At 36.9% G+C, this 17,791-nt stretch overlaps 1 protein-coding gene across 3 annotated transcripts; it reads right to left on the reverse strand.

The window, feature by feature from the left end:
* Positions 1–208: 208 nt before the first annotated feature.
* LOC110605367 (protein phosphatase 2C 29) lies at positions 209–17,399 on the reverse strand. Of its 3 annotated transcripts, XR_002486386.2 has the most exons (6): positions 15,312–17,399; positions 12,984–13,097; positions 10,677–10,941; positions 1,928–2,059; positions 849–1,104; positions 213–747 (listed from the first exon to the last, which is right to left on the reverse strand). XR_002486386.2 is itself a non-coding variant. In XM_021743887.2 (5 exons), the coding sequence occupies exons 1-4, from the start codon at positions 17,163–17,165 to the stop codon at positions 1,935–1,937; spliced, it is 2,358 nt and encodes a 785-aa protein (XP_021599579.1). In that variant the 5' UTR covers positions 17,166–17,399; the 3' UTR covers positions 209–1,104; positions 1,928–1,934. The 3 variants fall into 3 exon arrangements, 2 of the variants coding, with proteins under 2 accessions (XP_021599579.1, XP_021599578.1); XM_021743887.2 differs by having other exon boundaries at positions 209–1,104; XM_021743886.2 differs by lacking the exons at positions 213–747; positions 849–1,104 and having other exon boundaries at positions 1,323–2,059.
* Between the last annotated feature and the right edge of the window lie 392 nt (positions 17,400–17,791).

A 17,791-nucleotide genomic window follows, 5' to 3' on the forward strand; every position in this document is an offset into this window, starting at 1 on the left:
AACAATACCAGTGGAAGCATTGGAAAATCACATCCATATAAGATCTTCCAAGGATTCAACAATTTAAAAATAAAAGATATTCACCAAAAACATCTCATGTTTATCACGTATTCAATACATCATAAGTTGATTCAACACAATCTAGGGCTTGTTAAGAAAATTTTTAGGCCTAAAATGACGACTTTTCCTATTTTTTTAACTTCTTTGCATGGCCATAAACAAGCCCTATGCAATTATTACATGGGTCCTTTAAAGTTTATATGACCCAGGTTCTGCACCAATTTGGTCAGAATATTACACAACCTATCACATGACCCATGTAAATACCCCATGTAACGTCAAAAACAATCCAAAATGGCCATTTCAAGGCTTGAAAACACGAAAACATAGGTGGCTCTCATAATTAATACTTTCATATTTATTTCATTAATATATTAATATATACCTTATTAATAATTTTACATTTTAAACACTAACAATCAGATATAATTCATCTATATTATATTCAATAACTAAAACTAAACTAAATATTCCTAAAAATTTTAACGATTTAAAGACCATAATTATTTTTCAAGGAAAATTTGTGATGCCAAGAAATCATAGAAATGGTACAATGTCGGACTCAGGAGATCCTCGGGTTTTCAAAAGGGCTGACTGTTTCTAGATTTCCATATGTGCAGCTGAGCGACATTATTCCCGTCTTCCATGCTTTTGTGAAAGAGCTCTTCCATCCGTGGTCAAATGCCCCTGGATTTCATCATCAAACACCTCATTAATGGCAGCGGAAGCCAATATCCTCAGTCAAGATACATAAGCTGCGATACCCAATTGATCTCAGAATTATTTACCTCTTCATTAACCCGTCAGCGAGTGCCTTTTCAAGGATATCCCTATCCCACAAAAAATTTCTCCATCCCTGAGGGGCTGAACCAACGAGGCCGGCCTGACATCAGAACAGGGGAAGTACTTCTCTTTAAGCACTCTTGAGCTTCCCAAGTCAAGCTGAAACTTCCACCAGTTTTTCCTAAACTGCTTCCAGGCTATCCAGGGTATTTCTTCTCATCTTGTTTGCACCCGACCAAAACCTTGCTATGTGCTACCTTACTATAAAGTGAAATATACTAAAAACAATAAAAATAAAAATAACCTTTGTACATTAAACATGTCCACAAATCAAACCCATCGCTCCATATACAAACACCACAATTTTCATTTTCCTCGAGACGTTCTAGAATTACCAAATTGTTGGGTTGTGATAACATGTGAAGATTAGCTATATCATAAGCATGCAACTCAAAGAAAGAAGAAAAATAAGATTTTGAGGAAAGAAAAATGAATTCTTTGGAACCGCATTGATGGAAATCCGCCTTCAAAATTACATATTACAGAGAACCGCATTTCCTAGTCAAAAGTGATGTGATCGAGTTCAGTATACCCCCACCATATTACAGAGAACCCCCTTGTTCCCCAGGATTTTGGCTCTAAAAGATAAAATGCACCTATGAATAGATGAGGTTCCCAGCTGTGCAAAAATGTATAAGAAAAACAACTTATAAGGGGAAAAAAGAAAAAGAAACAAACAGGAAATTTTTTTTATTTTTTTATTTTGTCTTTCTAATTCCTAAGGAGCATTTGCTACCAACCTCATCTGCAGATTCCCTGTGCATTCATTTTCCTGGAGGACATCTACTCAACTATTCATGGCTACCTAGCTAGCATTTGCCTTTGCTAAATATCATTTGGAGTGCCCTCCTGCTAACTGTACTATAGCACCTAAAGATATAGATCCGTTTTATGACCCATAAAAAATGGGTCACCATTGCAACTCTCTAAAGTGCTTGCAGAAGACTCAACTTGCAAGTTGAACTGCATTCTATTGTTCTCACTTGTATAGAATGAGGTCACCAGTTGAGAGAAAGCAATGTACCATTATTTCAAGGACATTTTCCTGATGACTTCCAGATCCTTCCTTCAAGAGATATCACCATAACAGTAACATCATCATGGTACTTCCGACGATCTCCTTGTGGGATGTCTAGTAATTTATGGAAATCCATCCCTGCACACAACCAACAGAGAGATGAAATTCATCATACGTACCGTTGACATGGTCAAGCAATGACAAGAGATAACAGAAAAAGGTTTTCCAATTGAAAAACCCTAAACATAGGCTAAATGAATGACATTTTTTAGATAATCCATCTCATTTGTGCAGCATGAATGAGAAACGTTACAACAGCATTTTGTGTTATTCATTTTAGAAATAAGTTGTATTCAAGTTAGGTCTTCAACAACAATAAGTAAATTCACATCCATCAAAATTTGTTGTCAACCATTTGAAAGGAACATTTACCTAAATACCTAATTAGTAATTAAATAACTACAGCCCTGCAAGTAACCATAACTTAGAGCACTGCCAGGATACAAGCCTCATTTTCTATACTTAGGTACATTGATGAGGCAGAACTGGAAGCAGTGTTTCCTAGGAAAAACAAAATCTCACAAGGCTCCCATTTAGCATAGCGCTTTTGACCATCTCTTATACTGACCTAGGTTATGAGGCGTATACTAGACAAACCCCTTTAAGATATATCAATAGAAAATTAAAACATTAAAAACTGAAGAGCAAATGGCCTACTCAGAAGGTTTGTTGCAGAAGAACCAAGGGAGAAAAAGTAACAAATGAGGTGGGAGATTCTGTTACAACCAACTCACGTGCAGAGAAGGGAAGAGATATGTAGAAGTGAGAAGAGCAATATGAGGATAGCATGTCTCTTGATTATCTAATTTTGGTTATTATTCCAGCTTAGGCTTAGGGGAAATGATTTTGTAAGCTACTTCCGCAGGGAATCATAGTATATTGTTGTTTGGCCATTGTGGCTGTGTTAGCATTTGAATTACAGACTTGCTTTTCCTTTTTCTATCAGTAATACTAATATCAAGCTCTTCTCTGCTCTTCTCCACAATTCTTCAATAATTAATCTTTCAGTATCTATTTTGGTTCTTTACTCACTGGCCTGATGACAAATAGCCAAATAGAATCTCAAGTGGAACAGAGAGGAACCTATATCTAATCAACAACAGTGTAGACAAACTTTGTCAGGAAAATGAACAGATGAAAACAAAACTCATGGTAAAACTGTTGTTTCTGATAGTGAACCTTACTCTTCTACTGTGAGGCAGCCACCACTCCCACACCCCCTGCCAATCCAGTAGATATTCCTACCTTAATTGATGAGAGTTCCCTTGCTATTAAGAAAGTTGTTCAATAGCATCAATATTGTTGTTTAGCTTTTTTCTTTTTCTTTTTCTTTTCCAAATATTGTTGTTCAGTTGGCTCAAGTGGAGACAGTGTTGTTGGTTCAATAGCATCAATAAAAAGGCACAAAGAATCCAGAATTTTTAGCTCCAAAAAAGTAAAATAGTTGAAAGAAGTCAATCAGGGTACCCACATCTTCCCCAATCTTCTCTTATAGCAACTAGGCAAAGAGGGGATTTTGGTGCTCTTCGAAATAGAGGCAGTAGACAGTATTCTCATCACATATATTTAGATTTGAGGGCAAAATGACTATTTTACAAATGCAAGCAGCAATATAATCACATGCAGGAATTGCCTAATAAAGCATTGAGGCTATAATTTTGGGAAAGGAAGAACTATCAACAGACATAAATGGAGATGATTGAGCATGAACCGCAACCCAAGCCTTGGAAATCTCATATAAACCTCATTTTTCATACACGGAGTTATCATTTAATTCCATAGAAGGAACATAAACCGTGAAATTGAAGGAAGGTTGAAGGGTTAGACATTCACAATTCTGATTGACTATGAAGCTAGCCACAGTTTTATTTCTGCAGATTCGGCTCATGCAATGAAATTGACAATGGAACCTACTCCATCATTTGGAATCAGGTTGCAATGGGCATCGAGCTTAACCAAACGGTGTTTGTCAAGCTCTTCAGCTGGATATTGGGATTTTACAAGTGGAAGCATAGTTTTTTGCATTTCCACTCAATGGAGTTGATGTAATTTTGGGAGTCATGTAGCTGGAAACTCTCGGAGAAATTAACATAAATTGTGCTACAATGAAATGTCTTTACATCATAGACAAAAAAAATTAACATAATCTTATGACCTTGACTGGAGATCCATCTTTAATTGAAGCTTATATTTCTTTGTCCACTCATAATTCATCACCCTTTTCCTAGTGAGACTGACACGAAACAACTAGCCTTGGATTTTATGGCAGACTTGGACCGGGACTAACTTTTATATTTTAATTATTATTTTGGATATTTTGGGTATTTTTATAATTTTGCATATTAGAGTTTTATTTCTATTGTAAATAGCCTCCCTTGGCTATTAGGATTTTAGACTCCTATTAGGATTAGGATTATTTTTGCATATTAGGATTTTATTTCTATTGTAAATAGCCTCCCTTGGCTATTAGGATTTTAGACTCCTATTAAGATTTTCCAGGCCAAGTGTCGAGTAAGAGAGGCAATTTGCAGGCTAATTATAGATAGCTGCAGTTGTGAGAATCTGATAGCTAAGCAGTTGGTGGAAAAATTACAGTTGCCTACACATCCTCACCCCTCACCATATAAAGTCGGATGGATTAAGGAAGGACCGACAATGGAGGTCAACAGAATCTGCAGCGTGCCTATCTCGATCGGTAAATCTTATACTGAACTTGTTAATTCTGATGTTGTGGATATGGATTGTTGTGGAATTTTGCTAGGCCGCCCTTGGCAGTTCGATGTTGATGCTTTGTATAAAGGGAAGGAGAACTCATACATGTTCACGTGGAATCAAAAGAAGATTACTATCTTGCCTTCCGGTTCTGCGAAACATTCTAAAGTGAAAGAGAAGAATGTTGTTGCTATTTCTACGGGAGTGCAGAAGCTATCAGGCGCAGTTGAGAAATCTGGGGGCACACAGACTTTATTGGTGAAAGAAAAAAGTACAATGGAGGATGCACCATCTTTACCACCGCCCGTCAAAGAGTTGTTGAAGGAGTTTCCTAAGATAGTGGAGAAATCATCAAAGCTTCCACCTCCGCGGGATATCCAACATCAGATTGATCTCATTCCTGGATCAAAATTACCGAATCTGCCTCATTACAAGATGAGTCCAAAGGAGAGTGAAAACCTCCAAGACCAGGTGGAATTTGCTTACAACAGTATTGCAGCAAGCAACTTGGCAAAGCAGCACGTGGATGTTTTCAAACAAGTACAACAATATTTTATAGAAGCCGATGACAAATATAAAGCTACAGCTGATAAATATAGGCGTTTCAAGTCCTTCAATGTTGGTGACCAAGTTATGGTATATTTACGCAAGGAGCGTGGTGGAGGACAGAAAAAGCTTGATGCCAAGAAGATTGGTCCATTCCGGATCATTCAGAAGATCAATGACAATGCCTATGTTCTTGACCTCCCACATGAAATGAAAATTTCCAAGACGTTTAATGTGGCAGATCTATTTCAGTACTACCCTGCTAATGACAACTCGAGGACGAGTTCTTTACAAGTGGAAGGGAATGACATGAAACAACTAGCCTTGGATTTTATGGCAGACTTGGACCGGGGCTAACTTTTATATTTTAATTATTATTTTGGATATTTTGGATATTTTTATAATTTTGCATATTAGAGTTTTATTTCTATTGTAAATAGCCTCCCTTGGCTATTAGGATTTTAGACTCCTATTAGGATTAGGATTATTTTTGCATATTAGGATTTTATTTCTATTGTAAATAGCCTCCCTTGGCTATTAGGATTTTAGACTCCTATTAGGATTAGGATTATTTTATTTCTATTATAAATAGCCTCCCTTAGCTATTAGAAACTCACTTTTCACTTTTCAATCTTTGAGGAATTTTAACAAGACTTTTAGTCTTTTTATCATATCTTTTCTCTTATTTCGTCTTAACCAAACGATATTGGTTAAAACTCCTGACGGAGTCTAAATAGTCCTACATCAGAGACTTGTGGTGATTCAATTTCACTTGCCCTAGCCACGAGATGAAATTTAACAACAGTTGAAGTACCACCTTGTTAAGGTTCAATCTCACACATCCAATCAAGCCAATGAACGTAGAAGAGAACTAGAATTTCAAGTGGATGATTATGCATTACTCAAGATCCGACCTTACCATCTATTCAAAATCGTGAATCCCTAGCTTGCCCCTCATTCTATGGCCCATTTCGAATTCTTGAATGTAGCAAGATGGTAGCATATCAATTGAAGTTGCTATATACTGCAGGGGAACATGCTGCCTTCCATATTTTCTCAAATACATGTTGTTAGGGGTATAACATTCTGTTAACTACACTCCTCAAGGTTTGACAATTGATAAGCCATAACCAGATTTCCTTGAGACTACTATTCTCCAACAATGTTGCATTCAAAAGCCTTCATGCCCTTGTGACCAAGTATTGGTTCAACGGGTTGGCAAACATATGAACAGTCTACAACGCTGTTGATATTTTTTTATGGTTAATTTCCTCATTACAGCCTTGAGGACAAGGCTTCTCTTTTAGGGGCCAGTAATTTGCAAGTGGGAACATGAAGCCCAACTGACCACTTGGAAGGTTTATTCCAGAAGAGACAGAGGAGAAAACGTAAAATGAGGTGGGAGATTTGTTCCACCCAAAATCTATAAAGGTGAGAAGAGTAGAATGAGGAAGGATGCCTCTTGGTTATCAATCCTTGGTTATTCCAACAAGAGCTAAGCAGTTTTTGGTTAGAAACCAAATCATTTGGTTCATTTTTTTAATCTATTCGATTTGGTTCGGTTATTGATTTTAAGGATTTTTAATTTTCGATTCAGTTCGGTTAAAACCCTGAAGTCAATGGAAAAATCCAAACCAAACCAAGGATATAATTATATCCTTAGCTCAAACCTAATCCTAATATTTGAGCCCCCCAATCCAACCCCTTCATTCCTCTCTCACTTAGCCCTCCCATCCCTTTGTCCTTCTCCCTTCTCTCACCCCACCCCCGCCCCCACCAACCCCTTATCCCTTTCTCTTACCCCCACCACCCCCAACTCCTTTATCCCTCTCTCCTCTCTTCAATGGCGATGTCACGACTCTAGCGCCTCCTCTTCCTCCACTTCTTCTTTTTCTCCTCCAAGCAAGAGATAGATTCACCAGCTTCGGAACTTTGATAGATGGATTTGCAAGCTTCAAAGCCTCTCCTTCATACATTCAAGACAAATGGAGTTCCTCTTCTTCTCTTTCGAGAGACAAACGAGACAAGATGATAGGAATATGTATTCTAGAATATATGATAACATAAAGGATAACGTTTGTTGGATAGGATTGTGGGTGGAAGCTTGTGACAGGATAGCAAGCAAAGTGGGCAGAAATTTGTATAAAGAAAAAAAAGGGGCGAATGAAAAGGGGCATCTGAAAATATATCAATGATGTCTCTGGTTAGAGGGGAGGGTTCTTCTCATCACAGGAAGCTTTTCCTGGAGGCTCTTAGGAGTCATTTTACTTTTCTTGCTTGGTTCTTTTATTATTCTTGTTTCAAGTTTTGCTGTGAGTGTTGCTATAATAGACTTGTAGTTTCTTCCATTGCCAATCAATACAGGTTTTTCATCACATTTTCATATTCACTCCATTGCTCTTCTCATTTACAAGCTAACTTTGTTTGTAACTCTATCACAAGATATGTTATTTTGGTCGTTTGTACCTTGAAGAGGTTTTTTTTGGGTAAACTGCAATTTAGTCCCTCTAATTTAGTGAAATATAAATCAATGACTGTGATTTTTAAAAGCTATGCCATTGGTCCCTCCCATTAGATCTTCAGTTAAGTCACCGTTAGTCTTCAATTTATAAATTGATCAATAAAAAGTTAAATAGAAAATTCCTAGATTGCCCTTTAACTAGCGTTGATGGCGCTTGCGGGTCTGCCCACATTTTCCATGCTTGATTCCTCATTTTTGAGGGAGTCGCAGTCGCCCACTTCAAGGAGGCAGGGGGCTGTTGAGTGTTGCTGTGAGTGTTGCTATAATAGACTTGTAGTTTCTTCCATTGCCAATCAATACAGGTTTTTCATCACATTTTCATATTCACTCCATTGCTCTTCTCATTTACAAGCTAACTTTGTTTGTAACTCTATCACAAGATATGTTATTTTGGTCGTTTGTACCTTGAAGAGGTTTTTTTTGGGTAAACTGCAATTTAGTCCCTCTAATTTAGTGAAATATAAATCAATGACTGTGATTTTTAAAAGCTATGCCATTGGTCCCTCCCGTTAGATCTTCAGTTAAGTCACCGTTAGTCTTCAATTTATAAATTGATCAATAAAAAGTTAAATAGAAAATTCCTAGATTGCCCTTTAACTAGCGTTGATGGCGCTTGCGGGTCTGCCCACATTTTCCATGCTTGATTCCTCATTTTTGAGGGAGTCGCAGTCTGGGGAGGCAGGGGGCTGTTGAGTGTTGCTGTGAGTGTTGCTATAATAGACTTGTAGTTTCTTCCATTGCCAATCAATACAGGTTTTTCATCACATTTTCATATTCACTCCATTGCTCTTCTCATTTACAAGCTAACTTTGTTTGTAACTCTATCACAAGATATGTTATTTTGGTCGTTTGTACCTTGAAGAGGTTTTTTTTGGGTAAACTGCAATTTAGTCCCTCTAGTTTAGTGAAATATAAGTCAATGACTGTGATTTTTAAAAGCTATGCCATTGATCCCTCCCGTTAGATCTTCAATTAAGTCACCGTTGGTCTTCAATTTATAAATTGATCAATAAAAAGTTAAATAGAAAATTCCTAGATTGCCCTTTAACTAGCGTTGATGGCGCTTGCGGGTCTGCCCACATTTTCCATGCTTGATTCCTCATTTTTGAGGGAGTCGCAGTCGCCCACTTCAAGGAGGCAGGGGGCTGTTGAACGGCCTACTACTCAGGCATCTACAATTCTTCAAATGTGGCGGGAGTTGGAGGATGAGCATTTATTGAATAGGGCACGAGGCAGAGTGAGGGAGAGAATGAGACAATAAAGGATTGTGGAGTAGTCCAATACAAATATGTCAAGTACAAACATGTCAGAGAGAGAGCTGGGGTAGTGAGAATCCGGGAAGCTTGGTGGATGCAAGTGAGAGCGAGAATGAATTTGTACCTTGGTCACATGAGCAGCTGGGCACACAAAATGAGAATGGGGATACTAATGGGTCTAGTAGGGAGCAATCTCCTGATCTTAGTGAAGTTGAGAGGGAGAGGGTGAGGCAGATTGTTCAAGGATGGATGGAGAGTGGCATTAGTGATCATACATCTAATGTGTCCCAAAGAAATGGCAGTTCTAGAGGGCAATTTAGAAATTTTCTATTTAACTTTTTATTGACTAATTTATAAATTGAAAACTAGCGGTGATTTAACTGAAGATCTAACGAAAGGGACCAATGGCACTGTTTTTAAAAATCAGTGCGACTAAATTGACGATTTTTTAAAACAAAGGGACGAAAGGTTATACTTCACTAAACTAGAGGGACTAAATTGCAGGTTACCCTTTTTTTTTCCCGATTGTCTAGATTACAAACTAAGACAGATTGTATGATGTTTAATAATTTGGTTTTTCTTTATTTCTAGTGATAATTTTCTTCTGGTGGTTTTTATGGTTGCTTGGCTTCAAAATTGAACTCGGGATGACCATGAGTTGGGGAAGGGTGAGGGTTAATGGCATAGTTTTACCCAAAAGAAAACGATAAGTTAGATTCTATTTCTTTAATTTCAGTTCTAATTTTCTGCACTGAACCAAAATTTGGTTTGGTTCAATTCAGTCATTTTTTAATTTTGTTTTCAATTGATATTTTTTATGAAATCGATTGTTAATCTCGGTTTGGCTCCAAACCGAACTGACCAAATGCTCACCCCTAATTGCATCTTACACTTGAGGGAAATGCTTTTGTAAGCATCTTTATTGCAGCGTAGTAACAGTGAATTGGCATTTGGCCATTGTGCCCATGTTAGTATTTGGGTTACAGACTTGTCCTTCCTTTTTCTATCAATGATATCAAGCTCTTTGCTCTTCTCCATGATTCTTTCATAACTATTCTTTCAGTATCTATTATGGTTCCCCACTCTACCAAAAACACAAAGCATCCCCCAAAAAACTCTATGGCAACTAGACATAACATTTACTTAGGAAAAAGACTAAACTTAGGAATTATATTCATTATAAATTTTGGAAGTTTAGGTTCTTAGTATTAAGAATTCAACAAGGCTTAAAATTATCATTTAATTATTCTATTAGGTTTAGAATGTCCTAGATAATCCTATTTTGTTTTGATTTAGTATTCCTAATTAGTTAGGATTAAGATTTGTTGATACAATATAAATACCTACATCAAGGCATAATGGGAGCTTATACTTACGAATATTATTGAGAATTCATATAAGTTTTGAGAATATGTTTCGCTTGATCCTTTGGCTTCTTTTTTTTTTTTTTCATAACAACTATGGTTAGTGACCCGAGTGAAAAGAATATATAACTGTCTGCTACACCTAATTTTAATGGGCCTAAAGTTGTTTTTTTTTTACCACCTACATTTTCAACACAAGGCTTTCAGTTAATCAGAAATTACTTCACATTATACATAACCAAGAAGAAAAAGCATTTCAACCAATATATACATTTACAAAAAATTGTGAGCTATACCAGCTTTCTTGGCTGCGCGAGAAAGAAGCTCCTCTATCAGGTGTTGCGCTGGGTCACCATCTGGAAACTTCTCCATGAAACTCTCAATATGAGAAACCACTTCTTGATTGGTCAGATATTGATATAGCCCGTCAGATGAGAGGACTAAAAATAGATCTCTTGGACAAAGTTGATGGTGACAGAGAGAAGGTATGCAAGATATATATGGTGCAGTACCAATATATTCATTCCGAAACATCTCCAACAAAACATCATTAAACTTGGGCTGCACAACACATGTTCCATATTGTTACATAAATCATAATATTGCTAGGCAATGATATAGCACAGACACGTCCTTAAATGAGTTCAACTGCTTTTTAATTGAGCATGTGGATGTGATATTTTCTGTACACCACAGGCAATAGAAAAAGCAATTTTATCAAATAAAATTGGCACGAATTGATGCATCCAAATTCATTGTCAATACTGAATCATATGACCTGAGGAATTTAAGTGGTTAATTCTGAAGAGGCGCAGAACCATGCAAATACTGTATTTCATTAGTGAATGAAAATAAGTGTTCCATAAAATACGAAAAATCAGAAAAAATGCTAATGTTTTTGTCTTCTTGCCCTCCCAAACAAAACAGGGGGAAATCACTTGTTTATTTTGACAAGAAAAGCACCAAATCCGATAATGCTGCCTGGTAATTACTTTTAAGACTTACATAGCATTTGGTTCAAAACTATCTTACAAAACTATGGGGAATTCAATTGAATTTTAAATAGAATTCATTTCAAATGAATTTCATTGTTTGGTATGACATAACTTAAAATGAAGAATTCAATTGAATTCTACACAACTCATTTTTTCATTTCCTAAACTACCTTAAGCGTAAAAAAAAAAATTACTCTATCAAAAAAATTTTATATTTGATAAATTTATAATAATTAACAAAACTATACACCCATTAAAAATATATTAATAAATTTTCATGACTTGGAGATTTACATAATAAAATAAATAGTGTTTCTGGTAAGAGAAAATAAGCTTAAATATTATAATATTAGAAAAAGAAAAAGAAAAATATATTATATAATTGTCTACATATAATAATAGTAAATAAATAGAAAACTAGTTTTATAGTTCTCATCTTTTATAACTAATAAAGTTTAAAGGAAAAATTATTGAGAGAAAATTATTTGAAAAGGGCATTTTAGTCCAAAAGATATTGTGTAATTTTTATGGAATTTATTTCAAATTCCATCAAATTTGAAAGGAATTGGTTTCAGTTATAACTAATTCCATAGAATTAAATTTCTAAAATTGAATTCTAATTTTTATTCAAACCAAATACACAAAATATGGAATTCAATTGAATTTCACAAAAAAAAATTAAGATTGGATTGAACCAAACATAGTGTTAAGAAATTCACTAAAAATGTGCAACATCAAAAATGCATTACTTCAAATTATCACAACTTGCAAAGTTTAAAAGAATATACAAAATTTCAAAACAGAAGACTTCAAGTGGCTATACTGGACAATAAATTGTTGTTACACATTCCATTACGTCATTAACAGGACAACCTGTTCTTGATGCATGCATGGATGGATGTTTATCCTTATGTATGTATCATATGCATACTTGTTTACTGTCAACTTATAGGATAATAATAGGTAAGCTACCTACAAAATCACCTTACCTGAATCCGATTAATATTTTCAATACCCGAACATTTTAACCAAATGATATCCAAACCTGTTTAATTTCTACTTCTAAAATCTATATAAAAATAAATTTTTTATTAATAATTTATAGCTTAAGAAGTTAAATACTTTGATAACATATTTAAATTCTGTTTTAAAAATACAATATATATAAGAAAATTACAATTATAATAGAAAAATATATCTTTATATTAAATTAATAATTATATAAATATATTCAAATAATGGGTATCCATTACACAAGACTCGACCCCATCACAAGAATTAATTTTTACACCCAAACCTAACAAAATCTTATTATACATTGTTCAAACCCAAACCAGTAAAATTTGGGTGAATTGGTACATGAAAATATCGACCCGTTTCCATCCCGTATGAAATCCTCTTGTTTGATAACAATATAAAAAATATAGATAACAGTTAAATGATGGATATGAATTCTCTTAATCATGAATAAATACACAATTCACTGGAAGAAAGAAGAAGACAGAAAATCATGTGCAATAGGTTTTATTTCTTTCATTATGCAGAACACTTTGATAAGAAAATTCTCAATCTAAAGGAAAATATCTATAATGGAAATTCATTGAAAACCTGTTTGAGAAATCCGGCTCCAAAAGCTCTGGTAACCTTAAGACGACCCTTCACTCTATCATTGACAATACAATGGCTGTCATCTTGGTGCTCAGTCTTGATTCTTAAAACTTCCTGCATGAGTAGGATAGATGTTTGAATTTATTATGCAATTACATCCATCAGTTAGACAAGTAGAAAGCTAATTAAAAGATGAAAGTTGAACAATGACATTAAACTTTGGAGATAACATTTTATTTTAACATTTAGTTTATGTATGACGGTAATATTACTAGTATTTTTTGCTAGCACTGGTGGTGGTGATGGTGGTTGTGGTGGCAGTGGCGGTGGCAGTAGTAGTGGCATTGGCTAGGTAGTGGTCGATGGTGGTGGCTAGGTGGTAGTAGTGGTGCTCCTAAATAGTTGTGGTGATGGTCAAGTGACGGTGCCATGGTGGTGGTTGTTAAGTAGCGATGATGGCATCATTGATGGTCGCCGAGTGGCGGTGGTGGGGTCGGATGATAGTGGTGGTGGCAGGATAGGACAGGAGTGTTGTTGTGGCAGTGGTGGTGGCAAGTAGGATGGAAAGACATGGAAGCAGCGGTGGTGGTGGTGGTGGTGGTAGTTGACAATGAAAGAAACAAATCAAAACAAGTAATTAGTCGACAATGAAAGAAACAAATCAAAACAAGTAATCATAATTACAAATGTTCACTACATCACAATGTAACTGATCTTATTATGTAATTTTCATTCCATTACATAGACATTCTTTATGTAATTAAACGTGCAATAAAATAACAATTACATAATATCTTTGATTATGTTACAACAAATGTAGCCAAAGTTCGAAAGTCAAAACCCAAATTTTATATGATTCAACCTTGCAGCACAAAACACATACCCAACATTATGAGAAAGGGGAAGAGGGGCGTGGGATCTTGGCTCAATAATTATTAAGCAGCAAAAAAAATATTGCACCCAGTGATAAGTGAAAGTACATGCAAATAAAATCTTTTAAAAAAAAAGTTGCTGACAAGGAAGCATCCCTAAAGTTCAAACATAAATTAGAAAAACGAGAACTTGAGAGGAAGTTTCTATGTATCTTCCATATTTTATCCTCGTAGGGAAGCTTCCCCAAATCTCATGACCACCCAGGATATTAGACTGCTATCATTTGTGGAACAAGGTGGGAACATAACACGCCACTTCAATATACAGGTAATAAAATGGGGCCTGCTTGAGACAATTGAAATGCAATGAGATCCAGAGTTACAAAAGCAACATAATCCTTTTACCTCCCCAAACAGTACATGATGACTTGTACAACCCTAATTTCAAAATTCAATTCATTTTCTATCAAGCTTACTTAAAGAAGAAAAAGAAAGGATCTATTAATAAAGCCACCATCTGCAAGTAAATGTAGGGATAGACTAAGACAGAATACAACAAATAAGAAAGGATCTGGCACAGTGATAATAATCCGAATATGTACATCCTGCAGGAAAATTCCTTAACATCTCAAAATCTGGTTCTGCAATCATTAATTAAAAAAAGAAATAAATAAATAAAACATAAAGATGTCAAGAAACCTGGAAACAACAAAATCTCCAAAGTGAAATGCCTTATGGCATCAGCTTTAAGGGTTAACATAATGTTCTTCAGGAAAGAGAGATATTCGTTCAATCTTTGATCATTTAATCACATCCCCAAAATGAACTTGAAACTAGTAGAATAAGAGCCAAAATGAACCAAATGAAGAACCAATTCACCAATGCATTTAAGTTTTTAAATCTAACAACCGGCTACAAGAATAACATTCCACACAGAGATACACTAAATCCAGAAACAGAAGTAAATCAAAGAAACAATGAGAGAGAAAAGGCACATTATTTTAATAGGACTCAAAGAAACAAAGCAAGGTATTAGGACTCGAAGAAACAAAGCAAGGTATTAATGTGACCTAAAGCTTAGCTGAAAGGTCCCAAATCCTACTAATGTAAATTTTTAATCCATACATCTGTTTCATACCTAGCTGGAAAATAGAAGAAAAAACAACTAAAAAGACGAAGCAGTAATGTGAGTTGTAAAATCAGTATTCTTCTAATGTATTCTAAAGACCAATCCTTGCTTAAGGAAAAACAGATTATAAATCCAGGCCAAGTAAGTGAAGAACAAAAGTCCTACCAACACACAAACAAACATCATGCTCAACTATGAATTCGGCAGTAATCCATATTATCATCGAACCACTAATAGTAAAACTAGATAATCCAGAATGTAAAATATTCTACCAACACATAAAGAAAGAGAAAATCAACAGTGGCATTAGGAAAATAGAGAACTTACTTCTTCAATGCTTGTGCTATGATCAGTTGACAGCTGCAATGCAGTCAACCTCATCACATGAGTGGAACCCTCGGCTACCCCCTCCATGCTCAATCCATCACCACCCACACTAGAACCAACATCTTCTGGCTCATACTGTGCCACGATTGCCCTGCTATCACCCACATTCATCACATATACATCCTCATCCCTCATCAAGACCACCAATAAACAAGAACCCATCAACGCTAACTCAGGATTTGTATCCAGCACCTTATCGGTCATATCCAGGTATGCTAGTTCAGTCATCTCTAGCGCCCTTGATAACGCCCTCAAAACCAATTCATGATCCACAGGTCCCTCCTTCCGCTTCCTCTTTGAGCCCCGCTCCTCCACTTTACTGCTCCCCACCTTCTCTTTTGTCTCCAATCCAAATTTCCATGGAAACAAATTTTTCTCCCTATGTTTTGACAACCCTTGTTTCAATTTTGACAGCAATAACCACCTTCTACTGACTGCAGACCCCGCATTGCTGATGCTAATTGCATCATCAACAGAAAAGGCAAACCTATCAGACCCGGAGAGATCAAGCCCGTCTTCTGCATCTTCCTCCGCAAGGAATTCCCATAACCGCCTTCTTTGTGTAATCTCTAACCCCTCTGATTGAAACGTAACCCTCTTTGCCCTTTCATGAGGCACCGAGCTCGATTCAGTTCCGCCAATTGTACCGCCCCAGTTCCTCTCAACAACCTTTTCATTCGATGGATCATCTTTCGCTACATTTCCTTGATCCTGGTACACTAAATTCGATTCTATTTCACCGGCTGAACACTCCCCATAATCTTTACAAATTCTTTCTATTGATGGGTTAGTTGTGTTCTCACTTCCCACTACAACTGTTGATGCTACATTACTTGCCTCTTCTGGCTCTTCGACGTCCCAAAACAACCCCTGAAGTTCTCTATACACAGCCCTGTAGAGGTTCCCCATCAAGAACTCGGGCGCATCAGGGCCGTTAAACCCATCATAAATCCCAACAAACAACCAACCCTGCTCCTCAGATACAACGACATGGACCCTATCCTCGCCCGCTTTCCCTAATGCCCACTGCACATTACTCTCAGCTTGGCTCTCCCTCTCTTCTCCGGTTCTCGAATTATCTCTCCGGTTCACCAAATTCAGCACCGGCACCACCCACGGCCGATTCTTCTCCGATAAGTTCCGATATATCGCCTTCTTGATCCCAGAAATACCCTTCCTTCGTTTCTTTTTGACATAAACGCCACCGAGCGGCGCGGAGAAGTGTACCTGCCCACTATTGTCAGTCCCCGAGTTCGCGTCGAGTGGACCGGATACCGCACCCCGCTCGATAGGACCAGACATGAAGAACCCCTCTCCACCACGTGGCACCGGCTGTAAACGCAACGCGCTGAACGACGCCGTGCTTTCAAATCCATCCACGTTCACAATACTGCCCCTCACTCCACCACCAGTAACACCAGTAGCAAAGCCACTACTGTCAATGGCATCGTCGTAAATATTCTCATGTTGGAGGACAGTTCTGGGAGTCCAAGCGTTGGCACTAACAGAAGCACCGGAAATAGACTTGAACCAAGTCTCCGGCAATCCGGGTCGGGTCTCGGAAGCTGTTCCGGCACGGGAAGGAGAGAAACGCAAGGATTGAGAAGGAGAGACGAAGCGATCGGAGGGAGTGGGAGAGACAAAACGGTTAGAGGATCGTACGTAGCAGAAAGAGTGACCTAGGGTTTCATCTAACGGCTCAGAGGCCGTGAAGATCAGGTCCGGCTGTTCATGTTGGGTCTGGTTAGTCCCTGGTTTGAAACAAGGGAAGAGGGAGGAGAGTCCACTTCCCATCACATTTGATTCGCCACCTTCTGTTTGGACGCCAAGAAAAAAATTTATATTTATTAACTTTTTTTTTCCTTTTCTTCTCTTTTGAAATGAAGTTCCGGCAAAGTTTTTCAAGAGAGACCAGCTCTTCAAAAAAAAATTAAGAAAGAAAAAGAAACTATCAGGCAAGAAAGCGAAAGCAGAGAGAGAGAAGTGAAAAGAGAGCGTTTTTCTCTTTATATTATAGGAGTAGGGGTTGAGGGAGCGAAGACTTTTATTTTAAAAAACAAACAATTCTGTCTAGAAAATTTTTGTATTCTTGTAATTTGAATTTTGGTTTCTGTTGTTGGGTGTAGTTGTTGGTTCTTCGTTGACGGTTACACCTGGCGTCTAGCAAATCCAAAAACTTTTTCTTTTTATTCAATTTTTTAACAATAATAATTAATGTTATGGGTCCACATAAAGGGCCAGCAGATACTCTGTGGGGTCTACTTATTTCCACGTGGCATATAGTTGGGCCCACGCTGGATAGCCAGACTGTGATTCACTTATTGTTTTGACAAATTTGGAGCCAGATTGTTTTTGAATGACGCGAGAGTCCCCCCCCCTTCCCTCTGTCTTTATAGAAAGTTGGCTTCTCAACGTGGAAA

This window comes from Manihot esculenta, chromosome 17 (genome assembly GCF_001659605.2).
Source record: "Manihot esculenta cultivar AM560-2 chromosome 17, M.esculenta_v8, whole genome shotgun sequence".
NCBI lineage: Eukaryota > Viridiplantae > Streptophyta > Magnoliopsida > Malpighiales > Euphorbiaceae > Manihot > Manihot esculenta.